Source organism: Cladophialophora bantiana, assembly GCF_000835475.1.
Source record: "Cladophialophora bantiana CBS 173.52 unplaced genomic scaffold supercont1.2, whole genome shotgun sequence".
NCBI lineage: Eukaryota > Fungi > Ascomycota > Eurotiomycetes > Chaetothyriales > Herpotrichiellaceae > Cladophialophora > Cladophialophora bantiana.
Genome location: NW_015971576.1, coordinates 1,942,809 through 1,958,112, shown reverse-complemented (window position 1 = coordinate 1,958,112; position 15,304 = coordinate 1,942,809). Strand labels below are relative to the sequence as shown.

The following is a 15,304-nucleotide window of genomic DNA, read 5'->3' as shown; positions in this document are numbered from 1 at the left end:
TAATAATGACCATGAATAGCATAGGCCCACATCAATGTTGCAAGTTCCAATACCAAGTACACTTTTCCGTCTCCTTTCACCACTAGCATGCTCTCGCCCGATCGGGACGACAGTGTTGCTGCCCTGTGCGCATCCCTTCCCTACCAAAACACGCGGAATACAAGTAATCGCGCTTCAGCGTTTGGCACCCGACGCCACCCCAGAATCAATGCTGATGCCGAAGACCTCACGGCATCTCTTGAGGAACGCGGCAAACCTTGATAGGCTAATGGTGCATTGGGAAATATCGTTGGCGACTGGCAGACAATATCTGCGGCTGAGACAATGTCTAATATAGCTGATGCAGCTTGTCGCACCTTGCGGCTCCATCTAGGACCAAGACTTCTGTCACTCCACTTACAAATGCTGTTCTTACAAAAGAGGCAGTGCGTTCAGAATTGTTTGATTTGGTTATAACCATACGTTTCCGACCAGCTATCGCGAATGAAACGGGGTATGCCTCCAGTCAATTGACCCCACACTCCACATTCGTCTCCCGAAAGACACAGCCTGATGCTTCGACCATCTCCATGGATGGCTACCGAGACCAAAACTCACGGCGAATACACTGTAGGATGGGTTTGTGCTCCGCCGAAGGAGCAGACTGAGGCGACTGCCGTGCTAGACAAGCGGCATGGAAGCTTGCCGAAGCCAAAGAACTTCTAGGTTATGTGCAGCCAAGTGATCTCTAGGGCGAACGTGCGATTAAAGACGTACTCAATGAAAGTTAGTGACTCATGTTTTGGAAAGATATATATAGAGATGCTAAAGCATATACTTAGGCAGTCAAGCGAGGTCTCCGACATATCCACGAAATAGTCGAAGACGACTTCACACGAATGTAGAAGAATCTAGGCGATCTTCTTGGAAGTACGGCTGCCATTGGAATAGCAGTCAAGGCTGGACTCATCCATACCTAGAAAACGAACTCGCAAAACAAAAGACCATCCTCAACTGGCCCAGTCAAACTGATTTTGCTTCTCGGCAGTATGGCTGTATCTCCAGGTGTGAGCCAGGGACGGGCCAGTGGCTGTTAGAGTCGACAGAATATCACGCCTGGCTGGTAACAAAGAAAGAGACATTATTCTACCCAGGCGTTCCAGGTGCGGGTAAGACTATCTGGACATCTGTTGTAATTAATGACCTGGTCAGCAGATTTAATGGCAATGCTGCAGCAAGCAACGGTCACGAAGCGATGGTCAAGTTGGTGCTCGTAAAGAAACCTAATCTGCACGCCAAAGACGGGCATGATCTAGCCTCATTAGCTCGAGCCGATATGAATGGTCAGGTGATCACGAAACTGTTGCTCGATTGTAAAGCTGACATTAGCGCTCGGGATGGCAGGGGAGCAACAGTTCTGCATTGGGCGACCTGGAGAGACCAGGACGCAGTGGTGTCGCTGCTGCGTCCGCGTGGCGCGAACGTCGAGATAAGAAATGCTGCTGGGGAGTGGGCCACTATGAATTATTTGTATTCTTTTCATGAGTCCAGACAAGTTTAGCCGTTCGACAAGGATCGGTGGGTTGCCAAAGAGAGTGCAAAATCTGTTGTCTTTTCTGAGGAATACGGCGAGGAAAACCAGAATCGATGCGGCATCTATGGATCCGGATTTGAAACCCAAGAGTGAGTTCCTGGAAGAGAGGTCGGTCCACTCTAGCGGGCGGTTGAGAGAAAGGACGATACAGTGGTGAAGTTACTAAAGGATCATGGTGCCCAACTGGACTTCTCGAATGACCCGGTTCTAACATGATTGCCGTTGCTGTGGCTTCAAAAACTGGACATGAAGGGGCGTCAGGTTCTCACCTGAGAGAGGAGTCGATGCCCCAACGCTAACGACGCCTCTGGCGCAAACCCAATCACACTGGCCGCGAAGCAGCGACACGAGGCTGTTGTTTCGGCTCTCGATTCCTCGGACACAGTTGATGCTGAGATGAAAGATGGATTCGGCCGCACGCCGTTCAAATACACGTCCCAGGATTGACAGCAGGATGTCGTGGCGGTACTGTTTCCAACTGGAAAAGTCGACCCTGACTTGAGGGATCACAATGGGAGGATTCCACTATCTCTCGTTGCGGCAGCGATGCTAGGTTTCTGCTCGCTTCGGGCGGAGTCGATATCGGATCAAGAAACAAGATCGGCCAGACACCACTGTTGCATGCTGCTGGCGACGGGCGGGATGACGTGGTCAAGGTACTACTCGAGTATGGTGCTGATCGCGAATGGAAGGACGAATCCGATCAGACGCCACTCGTGAGGGCCAGAGAGGGACAGGAAGCATTCCAAAAAAGGGGGAAGGAACTGGTAGGGAGATACCCAGGAAGGTATGAGCATGGCAGAGTCCTAGGTCTTGCTAGCACTGCCACATATCCCTATATAACACAGTCGACTGTGACGGAACAAGCGTAGGTGAAGCTGAACGACTCTCTGTCTTAACTATGGATTGCTCTCACACTCGACAACAACTGACCAGATCTAATTAGCTCTACCCGTATACTTGGGAATAACCTTCCCAGGTAGGGAGATGTTCGAGACTAGCAGAGTCTAGCCCCGCGGTACTTTACTGGTAGGCTAAGTAGCGCAAATCGATGCCTACTTGTGATTAGCGCATCTTTAGACCTCACAAGCCTCAATATGCCTTTACTACCAGAATTGAGTAAGATACATCATGTGATGTCTGAATAGGGTATGTATACCGACAATCAATATATGTGCTTAGTAGCCAGTACCCAGCCTCGCCAGTATGTACCGCTTGCGGGTCTGAGTCGCAAGGAGTGCTTGCTCGCCTTGGCATTTGCGGAGCACTTTTTGCAAGTCTCTTGCAAATATTTCCCACCTTGCGACGGGACACACTCTCAATGCTTCAACAGGCCCCGATCTTCACTTGCATTTAATTATTGTCTAGCATAGCAAGCCATGCCTCCCACCTCAGTCTCCATAAGGGCGCCCTCCCAGCCCAGCCAGCCTTCGCGCAAAGGCAAAAAGGCATGGCGCAAGAACGTCGACATTTCCACCATCACCTCCGGGCTCGAAACTCTCCGCGAAGAAATAATCCAGCATGGCCGGCCCCTGGCAGAGAAGGAAGAGAGCGAACTGTTTACGCTGGACACAACAGGCTCGAAAGAGGAGGCATTGCGACAGGCAAAACAGGTCGGGACGCACAAAGGGAAAATTTTGAAGATGGATGAGATCCTGGGAAGGAGGAGCGCTGTTCCCGCATTAGAAAATCCAAAGAGTAGCAAGAGGCCGCTTAATGCTGTCGTGACCGACGGGGTGCTTGAGCCCTTGAAAAAAAGGCAGAAGAAAGACTGGGTGAGCAAGACGGAAGTTGCACGGCTGCGAAACAGTCTTGATAAGACGTCCCATTTGGAGATTGACAACATCGACAATGCCACATCGACTTTCGATCTTTGGGGCGACAGCAACCTGCCCGACACGGTTCAAGCAGGAGAACCTGCTTCCGAGCCTCCTGCTACATCCAACACCAACACAACCAAAGAAAATGAATACATCCCCAAACCCCACGCCAAAGTCGCTCCCTCTTCCATCCGCCGTCCACCTGTCGCTCTGACATCAAGCGGTCTGCCCACCCAGGCCGTGCCAAAGCCCGACGCAGGACAGAGCTACAACCCATCATTCGAGGACTGGGATTCCCTCCTCACCCGCGAAGGCGAGAAAGAAGTGCAAGCCGAGCAGCGCCGTCTCCGGGAGGCACAAGTCGCTGCGCAAAAAAAGGCGCGGATAGACGAGCTCGCAAACCAGCCAGACCCGCGGCCGGAAGACAACCAGGAAAGCGAATGGGAAGGCTTTGAGACAGAGGACGAGCATGATCAACGAGAGCTTTTGAAGAGGAAGAGGCCCGAGCGGAAAACGCCTGCGCAACGGAACAAAATCAAGCGCCGCAAAGAGGCAGAGCGGTTGGCCAAGCACCAGGCGCGAATGGCAGAGCGGCACAGAAGGGGAGAGGACATGGTGAGGACCTTGATCGAGAAGCACGAGCACGGCGAGGAACTTGACAACGCAGACCCGGCGACAGCTGCGGCAAGCGGCCCGGAGACGGTGGTGCTACGACGGAAACCCACGCTGGGGCCCTCGAGCGCTTCGATCCCGCCCGCGCCGCTCGAGCTCGTCCTCCCGGACGAACTAGAAGACTCCCTGCGCCGGCTGAGACCTGAGGGGAACCTGCTGTCGGAGCGGTTCAGGAACATACTAGTCAACGGGAAGCTGGAGGCGCGAAAGCCCGTGTCGTATGCCGCGAGCAGGAAGAGGAGAGTCAAGGTCACGGAGAAGTGGTGGGCAAAGGACTTTGCCCTGCGCGTCTAACTACTCGTACCTAGCTATGTAATTAGTTGGTCGTTAATAGAAATCAAGGAGCCGCTTTGTGATCTCTGGAAGCCACATTTGAAATGGGTATCATTCATTAATGCAGGTTTCCCAAAAAGTAGCAACTGTTTCCGTTCTGTTAGCCTTGGGGGTATCTTTTCTGCTCGTTCCCCAGAAGACACCGGTCTCCCCGCTCGCCCGCCAAAAATGCTTTGCCCTGCTATGCTTGTGTCCATATTCGTCAAGCTGAAGCAGCAGTTCCTTCCGCTGCTGGCTTCAGACTCCAAAATACAAGCAAGCCGAAGCGAATCCCTTCATTTCAAGATCTAAACGCCCACCGAACACGAAAGGAATCGCGTCGTTCGATTAATAATAAATTTTCTCTTCAAAGATTGGCGGTTGTCCACCAGTCTCCTCCTCATTCCAAATGATCTTTCCTGTCTTCTCATCGAAGCTGGCCCCTTCATCTGTCATCGGCGTAACCTTGTTGGTATGCAGGCATTCCTGCCTCGAAACGCCCATCGGATCACGGGGCACCCACAATAGAGGTGCAACTGCATTACAAGCAGGATCTTGATATGCATCTCGCTCAACTTCTGGGGAATATCGAATCTCAGCAAACTCCTGTGGCACAAGTTTTCGTAGGATAGCGTAGCTGGCGTAAAGGTCCGGTCGGAAGAATCGTTTGATCATAGAAGCGTGCTTGCTGCCCCCAGGTGGCATTGTCTCTTTCGCTACCCGTAGCTCCTCAAGCTGGTCCTTCTCGTGCATGGTTGCTCGTGATGATTGGGCTTCCGGTCCGGTCATTAAGGCGGATTCCGTGTGCAGAAGGGCGGCTTCTTCGGCTTCAAGAGAACGAGGAAGATAGTGCAAGAGTGGATGGATGGCCCCGGTTAGAGAAATGTGGTAAAGGACCATTAAAATCAAGAACACCACCATGAGTGCCAGAGGTGCTGGGGCGGCCCGGATCCCGAAGAGACCGATTAGGCAGATGGCTGCCAAATAACAGCCGACCAAAGTATGCTGAAGGGCTTTCGCATAGACAAGGCCTTTGGTGTCGATGACGGAGCTGTCGACGAAAAGGAGGTTGTAGCGGTACGCGAAATAGAAGAGTGCCTGGCCTATGGCCGCGAATCCGAGCATAAGAGGCGCAATCGGGGCGTACGCTATCGATATCACAGTCATCAACCTATTTCTCAGTCAATGGGGAGAGCGGGATCATGCGTTCAGGGGATATCTTACTCGACGATAGGGAAAACGCTACCCCAGCCGACGGAGGATAGGCTTGACCATCGGTTGTACATCTTCCGAGGGGTTTTGTCGAGGATCTTTGAAAGCGTGTTATATAGAACCAATCCAACGATGTTGAGTAGCTGGCCAGAAGAGAACACAAGACCTTGAAGGATGAAGTATGAGATGTAGAAGTTGGAGGCTAAGGGGAGGTTCTGTGCTAACAGTGTCGTTATGGATCCTGGCTGTTTGATGATTTGCGGCACTGCTGCACTAGCTGCGCTGGTCATTGTGGTCACCAGGAAAACTTGGATTAGCTGGAACCAGAAATATGACTCGTGGCAGCGTAGTTCAACGAGCGACAGTGTCGGTATGCCAGCGAATTTGCCCATGAATCTCATGATTACTGCAAGCAGGCGTTAGCACGAACCGAACTGTGAGTGATAGTTGAAAGAAACTTCCTTCAAGGTCGCAATAGGCTCTCGAATGTGGGAGACGAAGGGAACGTACCTGGAACAAGCGACATGAGGATGGAAAGCATGACGACTGGCAGAAGATTCGTAATGACACCCAAAATGACCTTTGGGCAGTTGTTGATGAATCGAAGGAAAGGTGCAACCTCTGTCAAGTAGGATATCTGCGAAATGGAACCCACAACGGCGACTGGGATAGACCTAGTGAAGGCGTCAGAAATGTCCACCACAGGCGCAGCCCAGTCACGGAAACTGGGCAGTAATTCACAGAAAACACTATGACAAGGAGAAACCCAGCATCCTTCTTCAACCTCGAGGCGCCCACCTATCACCAAAGGAGAGACGCCGTATCGTGGGCCTCCAGATACGTATCTGTAAATCCCATATGCTGAGGTCTTGAAGCAGATAACGGACAAACTTACCAGAAAACGATCAAGGCGGCGACAAAAGCCAAAGAGATAATGTTGCGGATGGTGAGTGTTTTCCAGGTTATGCCGAGATTCGACCAGACGACTTCTTCCGGGCTGAGACCGACCACGCGAGGAGACATGTGCAGAGGCTGGTGGTGGGTGACCATTTGAAAAGCACTCTGCGCTTGAGTTTGATTCCAAAATTCCACGAAGACGGCATTCTTTGGCACAGCCTCGCCTGCACGGTATTTCTCCTGCTCAGCCTCGATCAGAGGATTCAGCCTCGCAATCTCCTCGCGGCACCAATTGATGGTGTCCACTTTCTTGCCAATCAAAGGTTTTAGGCGATGCGTTGGTCGGTCCTTCGGTCGGACCCATCGAGCAGCAGCAGCGCCAGACTCAGCTGCATACTCATCTTCATCGTAACTGGCCGTGGGCAGTTCAGGAGCGGCATTCTTTCCCTTGATAGATTTCAAACGTGCATCGTTGGCCGATTTGATCAGTTTGGTCTCGGCCGTCTCCAGTTTAATGCAATTCTTGTAACGCTCCTCGACCATTTCCTCCAATTTCTTTGCGTCCGAAGCAACCCAGACATTCTTGAGTTCGTCACCAAACATGCGGCGGATTTTGGTTTCGTTGGCGTATTCGTTGGGAACAGCCTGGAACAGCACAGTGCGCGAAGAAATCCTGGAAGCGTACAGAGGAGACAAGAGGTACGCCTGTCGCAAGTTGATGTAGTAAATCATTTCCCTGGTGACCAAGAAGAAGATAAAACCGATGAAGATCCACGCAATAAAGGTATGCGCCAGGTAGCGGTTCTTATCCACGATATTACTAAAACTGAGGATGTTGAGTTGCGTCTGACCCCCTCCACCGGTTGCATTTACGGGGAATAAGACTGGCCACGTAATAAGGCAGCCGACCAGGCAGATAACGATCGACATCTTGAGATAGCGTAGCAGAAAGTAGCCGTCGAGGGAGTTGTGTTGGAGAACATACTCATCGGGCAGCTACTCGAGCCGATTAGACAGAACGGCGGTTGTGAATGAGGGATACTTACTCTTCTCATAAACGGAATCCATCCAAACAAGGTATTCGGGGGCGCAGGAGTTCGTTCTTGCGGACGCAGAGCGCCCAGGTATGTCCTGGGGGCATATTGTCGAGGAAACCGGGTTCTCAAGAGCAGAAAGACGCCGAAATAAACGAGGGCGATGACCAAAGTGGGCACTAAAGTGGATATGAGGCCTGAAAGCGAGGGAGAGCTGCTCCTGCTGGAGCCAATATTCTTGTCGTCGTTTGCATTGGTATCAGGAGCTTGACGGACGCTGAGCACGGCATGGAGTGCGTCCATGGCAGATTGGCAGATTGTGCCGAAGCGCACACGATCGCGGGTGATGTCGACCTTGACAAAAAGAATTTGCACGAACGGAGAGGGAACGAAATGCAACGCGAAGCAAGGGTTAACCAAGGATTATGGAACAGTTGAAGTCTCTCGCGGTGGACGAGCAGAAGTTGGGTATAACAATGCACATCTGGAGATTGTCCGGCTGTATTTACAATGATGTCGAATGCCGCGTTGGTCGACGCATTGGGCCTTGTTTTCCCGCTGAGATCTTCAGGCGTGGCAAGCGCAGATGACGCCGACGTGCAGTTGAAATGGGGGTCGCAGGGGGTGGCCCTTGGGGCTGCCGGGGCTACTGAGACACTACGAGGCCGCTACCGGCCTCTATAGGGACTGCTAAGCCTGCTAGTGGCTCGCCAGTGCAAAATCCAGGCATGCACCCCTGTCCGCCTGGGCCTAGTTGCGCATAGTCCAGCTCTCTACTCGCAAGAAATGGAGCATCGACCTTTCTGCACATGCTTCTACTGATATTCATCCCGCCCTCTACATTTCACCGTAAAACTTTAAAAGCCCATGTGATTTCCCTGGTAATTAGAGGCTTGCTGCAAGACCTTTGGTACATAACAAAAAGATACTCTTTCCAGAGTTGGATCTTAGCTTCTCATCACCTTCGTGTTTTTCCACAAAGACTTTGATATCTCTTGTGACTTCATGCAGGTGAATGCGTCCGAGCTGACACACCAAGATTTTCATCCTCGATCTTCGCTTCCGATATCTCGATTTCGCCTAGCAGTCGAGAAATCCACCTAGCGGCCCCGCTAACCGAACTTCCAAGGCACCAAAAATCACCTTGCCAGCTGAAAAGGAAGATCCAGACCTTGCTTTTTCCCCCTTCCTCAAGCCACATCTCGGAACTCCCCGTGTCAAGGGCTGTCTGTGGCTGTGCTCTGTGGCCAGGTCGGCTTACTGAAGCGTTCTCGGCGCTGGCTACAAGCACTCTGAAGTTACGCGGGAGCCTTGTCGGTGGCTTACGACGTGCCTGGGCAAACAGGGTTCTTCAAACTGGCAGCTTGCGATGGTGAGGTGATCCAGTGCCAATATTAACCAGCTAGCCAGGAAACGCATACCTACAGGGGGGGTCAAAAGGGATTCGTAAGGGTACTTAAGAACTTCTTTGCTTCTGTGTTGTGGATAACTCCTATCACCAGCTCTAATTCAGCGCGTAGTTGTACAGAATGTTTTCTCCACGTTCGAGATGAGCCGCCCCTTGGTCACCCCTCACTTCTCGATAGCCAGCTTAAACAAATCACCATCTGTGTTACAGACAGTTCTTCCATTTCAGCTCTACCTAGCTCCAGCTTCAACATCTTGCCGTATGATCAAGATTACCATTCAACGTTTCAAACAAATATCAGGCGCACGCTCATATCACAAATATTTGTGCTGGTGTGATATTGCCCTGTCCAGTCCCTCCTCCCGTGTTCTTCGGGATAGAGATGACTGCCCCTTCCAAAGGGTGCGAAAAGAATGAAAACTGGACTATGTCCAGCTTGAGGGAGCCGTCGCGATGTGTCGCGGCTCCGAAGAAACTCCATATTTCGCCGTTTCGCCATTTGTGTCAGTAACTGTGCCCAACCAATCTCCCAAGTCAAGGTCGTAAGGTCATGAACTTGCTGAAGTTCCCAATTTCTCGAGATCTTTACAGCCATGGCTTCGCCATCGACCCGAGCTTGTCTTCAAAGATCCCGCCATACAAGCCGGCGATTTCGTCAAGATAATCTTCCACCTTGAACTTGTAAAGTCCCTTGCTCAGAATCTCTTGTTCTTCTTCATCAAGTAATCTTGCAGTAGCACCAAACTCTTCGGCGATCTCGTTCACTTGCGCCAGTTCTCTACCAAAAGGATGGCTGCTATCCATAGACGAGTCGGCATTACTTCGGACGGTAGGCTGGGCAATGTTGACAGGAGGTGGCGACATACGCTGAATCGATCGCTTTTGTGACAACTCAACATGTGCCTTTTTGGAATGAGACGGGGCTCGCTGTGGGACAACAGGTGTGTCAAAGGTTGGTGAAGCAATGGCGGGAAGAACGGGAGTGGTCTGTTTCACATCGAAGAATGATTTGGTGTCGTCGGTCGCAGGTGTCACAGGAGTTGCTGGGCCGCTGCTATCAACGGAGGAGCTGTCATTGATTGTGCTGGTGAGAAAGCTGCGGTCAATGGTCGAGAAATCAGAGTCGTTGACCGACGAAACCGACCCTGACGACGATCCGGAAATGCTGCGAATGTCTGGGGCGGTCAGTGCCTGGACATTTGTTGTCGAGATCAGCTCGGTCGGCAAAGAGATGAGATTGCGATCAATAGTGCCAGGGGCGTATTTGACCGTTGCGCCACGTTGCAATGGCCCTTGGTCCACAAAGTTGCGCTTGACGCGCTTGGTGAATGCGCGAGAAATAGACATTGTGGAAGAAGTTCTTGAAGGAGACAATTGCGAGGGATGTTCAAGTATCCTTCACTCTCGGCAGTGGGCACGAGATCCCAGAGGTGTGTGCGCGCTCGGTAGTGCGAGGGCGAAGAGGTGGTTTGTGCGTTTGTTTGCAGCTTTTCGGGTCCTCCCTTGGTTTGGTGTTGCAGTTGTAGTGATGCTGTAGAGTTTACCCCCCCGAATATCTCCAGATCGAATGGGAACGTCGTCGTTGTAAGGAATGACAGTGGAAGATTGCTGGAGGCAGGACGCAGTCCGCTCAATTAAAGTCGTCTTGTTTGATGGTGAAAGGCCACGGGGACAAAAGGCAGCCGTAAGTAAACACTTGGTTGGTGAAAGAATGAATGGCTTCGACCTGTGCGGTACCACGACGAATCGACCGTCGAATAATGAGTGTGACTTGTGATGGAAAGCGAGCAGGATGGAGGGTCAAAAGAATGACTGGGTGGTCGAGGTATTTGGGAAACGAAAGACTTTTTTCTGTCGGGATTGGACGTTGGGGGGACAGAACGGCAAGGGCGACAAAAGGGTCGAAGCTGCAGGAGAGAGAAGAGAGGAAACGAAGAAGATACGGATGCAGGCTGCAGGATGCAGCGAGATGGAGCAACTTGACATTGATTGACAGCGCCTGCAGCCCCAAACAAACAACACGGAAGGGCTCGAGAGGGCTCGAGGGCATGGCTAGTGGGCCTAGTGGGCCTAGGCTCCCCTGGGACGCCTGGGTTAACTGCCTAGGTACCTAGTAGGGCCTGCTAGGGCTCCACGGGCACCCACTGGAGACGATGTGAAAGGCTCTTACTGCCCACAACCACGTAAAATCTTGGATTGTCCCCGCTCACTTGAAGCGATGGCGTCCAACATCACCATCCTCTCAGTGGCCACCCTCCACGCCACTAACGCATCTATACCCCTCACAGCCTAGATCAACCCTAATTACAGCAAAAATCCTTCCACCAGCCAGGGTTCTCGATTCTCAGGGGCCACGCGAGAACAGAAAAACCCGGACCAGTCGTCCACAGCCAGTCAAAGCCGCCAGATTGTTTTCAGAGCCGCCGAGGAGGTGATGTGAAACGACAACCCTACATATCCTGCTCATGCACGAACCACTCAGGACACCTGCCAGAGTTCACGTCAGGGCGCTTCTTCAAACTTCAGCAATGCGAAGTGACTTGGCCCCCCGGATTTGCCTATGAAGCGAAGAGGGGGAGAAGATGAGGGAAGATTCAGAGAGAAACAAGACCCGATCCTGTCCCCTACGAGTATGGACGTCGTTGACGAACGAGAACAAACGTGCTCGATTCCCCTCAATTGGCTAAGGGGCATCGATCTCAGCTCGAGTGTTACGATTGCGACTTGCGCCTCCTTTTGTTCGTGTCCATTTCCAATTTAACAACGGGCATGACAAGACCCTGGGATGGCAGGGCAGACTGGTCCTCGGCCCATGCATCATGCATCTGCCTTGATCTACCCCAGCTCGACCTAGACAGATCTCCAACGCCGCCGTTTGAGAATATGGCGGTGCGGGAACACAAGCAGATGGCTAAGCGGAAACCGACCAAAAATGCTTACCTGGAAGTATAATAGGGTACATCGGATATGCCTGTTCGGAACAGTCGTTTCAGAGATACACCACTCCTGGACTTGGACTTGTGGACCTCCTGAACCCTTCCGAATCGAGCTCGCCCAAGTTTCATGTGCCTGGTGTTTCGAAAGGCGAGTTCAAGACCAGCTTCCCCGGAGGTAGGGGGTTCCAACTTCTAATGCACGTGTGCGTAGGTGTATGTCACCTTTTCCATGCTTTCATGCGCGGATAAACTACTCGTAGAGTCAGATGATTATGCGGTCGATCTCTCCACGCGGACGCGCAGTCTTGCCAAGCCCAATAATTAAATCTCCGAGGGGTACCTTGTACGAGCTTCAGCCTTGCAGAACAAAATGTCTTTCTCCGCAAAGACAGCAACCCGCAAAGGGATTTCCGGTCCTCGCGAATAATATTAATAATACTCGGTAATACTCATGGAAATAGGAATAATATTCAACCTTGAACTCCAAAGTCTCGCTGAGAGAGGGGAGAGGAGAGAATAAAAGACAATGGTCCGGATCAAACACCGCTATCTCCTCTTCAACATCCTCTATCCGTCTCCCTCCGCACCCGCGCCCTCGACTTCCTCAGCTACCTCAGCAGCACCACCACCATTGGCATCAAGTCTCACCGTGAAAGACGCGGCTACACCACCACCGCCGCCATATATCCTCTTCCTGCGCCCGTCGCCGAACCACCTCACGCCGGCATTGCTTGTAACGCATCTGCGCAGCCAGATCCAGACGCTGTTCGGCGACCACGGCGTCTCCGTGACGCAGTCGTCGCTGCGGCTCGTGTACTTCTCACCCGCGACCTCGACGGGGATCCTGCGCGTGCCGCGCGCCCACTTCCGTCTCGTCTGGGCTAGTCTCACCTTTCTAACGAGCGTCCCCGCACCTTCCTCGCTTCCTGCACCTCATCCTTCTCCCGCCGGAGGGCCACGCGCAGGAGGGAAACGAGGAAGAGGAGGAACAGGCGACGCAGCAGCAACAGCAGTATGGGGGCGTCAGGAGGTGGCTTGTGTGGTGCGAGTGGTCAGGGTGAGTGGGACCATCAAGAAGAGTGAAGAGGAGCTTCTGAGGAGGGCGAGGAGGGAGGTTGTCAGAGCGAAGCTGCAGGGTCGAAGTGTAGGTGACCAGGAAGACGACGCGGTTCTGAAGGGTCTGTTTGCTGGTGAGAACGGGAAGACGGCCGCGAAGGGGAAAGGGAAGGCAGATGGCCTGGGGCTGATGGGCGAAGAAAGCATTCTAGATCTGGACGAGGAGGATGAAGAAGACTTCGAAAATGATTCTGGTTGAGAAAGACTTCCCCGATTGAAGAATGTTTGGTTATCTACCAACAGAGCGACGCACCCGCTCGAGCAAGATGTGCTCACAGTCAAATGCTTCAACTGATCCCAGAACGCGTCACGACCGCACCCTTCCCGCGACATCTTGGGGCTCCGAGTTCCCTCATCATGGCCGTTGTATTCGCCATAGCTATCACCGCAATGACAGTGGCCAACCAGCTACCTTGGACGGGGAAAGTCGACTGAAATAGACTGTGGAACCGGCACTTGACACCAGCAGGGTCACGAATGCTTGTTCCCACTTCTCATAACTTTTACACCACCATCCTTCATCGGCGGTAAGCTCATGTCCTCGTCTCCATCCTCGTTCATTCTCATCATCCCCTCTCCGCTCTTCACCCACTCGACTTCCCTCCGCTTCTGCTCCTCTTCCCACTCCTTTCTCTCTAACTCATCGTATTCTTCTCTCCTGTCGATCCACCGTTCCTGGACATCCCTGACATCCATCTTGCCAAGTCCCTCCCTGACAGCGACCTGCCAAACAGAATCATTCGCGCCCTCGGCGCCGCCAAACGCATACCCCCCCGCCCTGTCAATCGTGTGCAATAAGCTCATCATACTCTTTTTATCCTCGACTGCCAATGTCTCGAAGCCGACTAACCCATACTCTTCGACGAGTTGGACAATCGCCTCGTTCAATGCCTGAAACTTCCCGCCGTGCTTGAACATCGGCGACTCTTCCTCGAGATAAGGGAGCAGGTACGATAGGTCCTGAACTTCGGTGTAAAAGTCCAGATTAAACGGTAAAGGGGGGTATTTACTGAGATTGTCGATTTTCGTGAGGACGTTAATATGTGTAAAATCGAGTTGGAGCATGCTCCGTAGCGACAGCAGGAGGGTGGAGATGTACAGCGAGGGCAACGTTAAGGCGTATGAGTCGATCAGGTTGACCACCACTAGCTGTTAACAAAAACGAATGGACAAACCCGTCAGCCCATGTACTTTGCTCTTAGGAATGAGAGATAGGAAGCAAAAACAGAAAGTCAACGAGCAGGAAGGAGAAAACATGGTGGATAGGAGAGGGGTAGGGCCAAAACACACACACGATACCCGATCTTTTCCAACCTGCCAAAGATCCTCCTCAGACTGCCATGGTGGGTAAACAGCTCGACCTGGCCGGGACAGTCGAAGAGGATGTAATCGTCGCCGAGGCGCTTGAGCCCTTCCTCAAACCAGCCGTCAAAGTTCTCCTCGAGCTCTTCCAGCGCGTAGAGCACGCCGCCGTTGGGGCCGAGCCCGATCTCCTCGTCCCGCATGATCGTGTCGAGCGAGATGAGGTCGCGGATGTCCAGGGCCGGCTCGTAGGACGCGTACGAGGACGAAGGGACGGGATCGTTGGCCGGGTCCAGATTCACGACCGAGCACTTGCGCCCGATCGCACCCATGAACTGCTGCATGCCGTTGCAGTAGGTCGACTTGCCAGCGCCCGGGGGCCCGATTACGAGTTGTGCAAAGGGCATTGCGCACGGTTAAGGAGGTCGTGGAAAGGAGAAAGGAAAACAGTCACACCGGTCACGTCTTCAGGATTCGCTTATAGGGCTCTGGGCGGTTCGATGGCTTTGGAAATTGTAGCGGTGCAGGCTGTACTCGATCGACGAAGGGTGGTCTAGAGTCCTTGGATATTATTGTCCTCAGCTGGTGAGTCTCATGAGCCTGCCATAGTACTCGGAGCCTGTCGGATGTCTGTCTGCGATAGATGGAGGTATCCTAGCTATGGAAACTGCGGGTGAAGTGAAGGGACAGAATATCTGCGGGAGGGAGCGAGAGCAGCGAGAAGCAGCGCAGACACAAGGCGAAGGCGGCGTTGGAGGGGCAGAATCTCTTCCGACGCTCCGCCAATCACATCGCTCACCTGCTCACTACTTCAGCCTCGCCAGCATCTTCTCATCCTGCTTCACATCCCCGCGCTACAAAGACGCCTTTCGCATGATAGATCAATATCTCCATCGACTAGGATATCAATAGAAATACATCAGAGCACAATAGCCTCCCATTTTCGTGCATCGATGTGTCAGGATCGATCTCGCCCGCTCAGTTTTCAGCACCAGCATCAATGGCTCTCATCTAGGCAGAAA

The 15,304-nt window shown here is 52.6% G+C and overlaps 5 protein-coding genes across 5 annotated transcripts; 2 read left to right on the top strand and 3 right to left on the bottom strand.

The window, feature by feature from the left end:
• Positions 1-2,952: 2,952 nt before the first annotated feature.
• Z519_01722 (uncharacterized protein) lies at positions 2,953-4,359 on the top strand (the record flags this gene model as incomplete). Its single annotated transcript, XM_016759479.1, has 1 exon — positions 2,953-4,359. The coding sequence occupies one exon, from the start codon at positions 2,953-2,955 to the stop codon at positions 4,357-4,359; it is 1,407 nt and encodes a 468-aa protein (XP_016624807.1).
• A 366-nt stretch (positions 4,360-4,725) lies between these two features.
• On the bottom strand, positions 4,726-7,823 carry Z519_01721 (uncharacterized protein; the record flags this gene model as incomplete). Its single annotated transcript, XM_016759478.1, has 5 exons — positions 4,726-5,548; positions 5,602-5,995; positions 6,100-6,263; positions 6,485-7,482; positions 7,533-7,823. The coding sequence occupies 5 exons, from the start codon at positions 7,821-7,823 to the stop codon at positions 4,726-4,728; spliced, it is 2,670 nt and encodes an 889-aa protein (XP_016624806.1).
• A 1,690-nt stretch (positions 7,824-9,513) lies between these two features.
• On the bottom strand, positions 9,514-10,275 carry Z519_01720 (uncharacterized protein; the record flags this gene model as incomplete). Its single annotated transcript, XM_016759477.1, has 1 exon — positions 9,514-10,275. The coding sequence occupies one exon, from the start codon at positions 10,273-10,275 to the stop codon at positions 9,514-9,516; it is 762 nt and encodes a 253-aa protein (XP_016624805.1).
• A 2,115-nt stretch (positions 10,276-12,390) lies between these two features.
• Positions 12,391-13,179, top strand: Z519_01719 (uncharacterized protein; the record flags this gene model as incomplete). The annotated part of the gene is made up of 1 exon (XM_016759476.1): positions 12,391-13,179. The coding sequence occupies one exon, from the start codon at positions 12,391-12,393 to the stop codon at positions 13,177-13,179; it is 789 nt and encodes a 262-aa protein (XP_016624804.1).
• Positions 13,180-13,451: 272 nt separating this feature from the next.
• Z519_01718 (uncharacterized protein) lies at positions 13,452-14,689 on the bottom strand (the record flags this gene model as incomplete). The annotated part of the gene is made up of 2 exons (XM_016759475.1): positions 13,452-14,129; positions 14,273-14,689. 2 exons carry the CDS (start codon positions 14,687-14,689, stop codon positions 13,452-13,454), a joined length of 1,095 nt encoding a protein of 364 aa, XP_016624803.1.
• Positions 14,690-15,304: the final 615 nt, after the last annotated feature.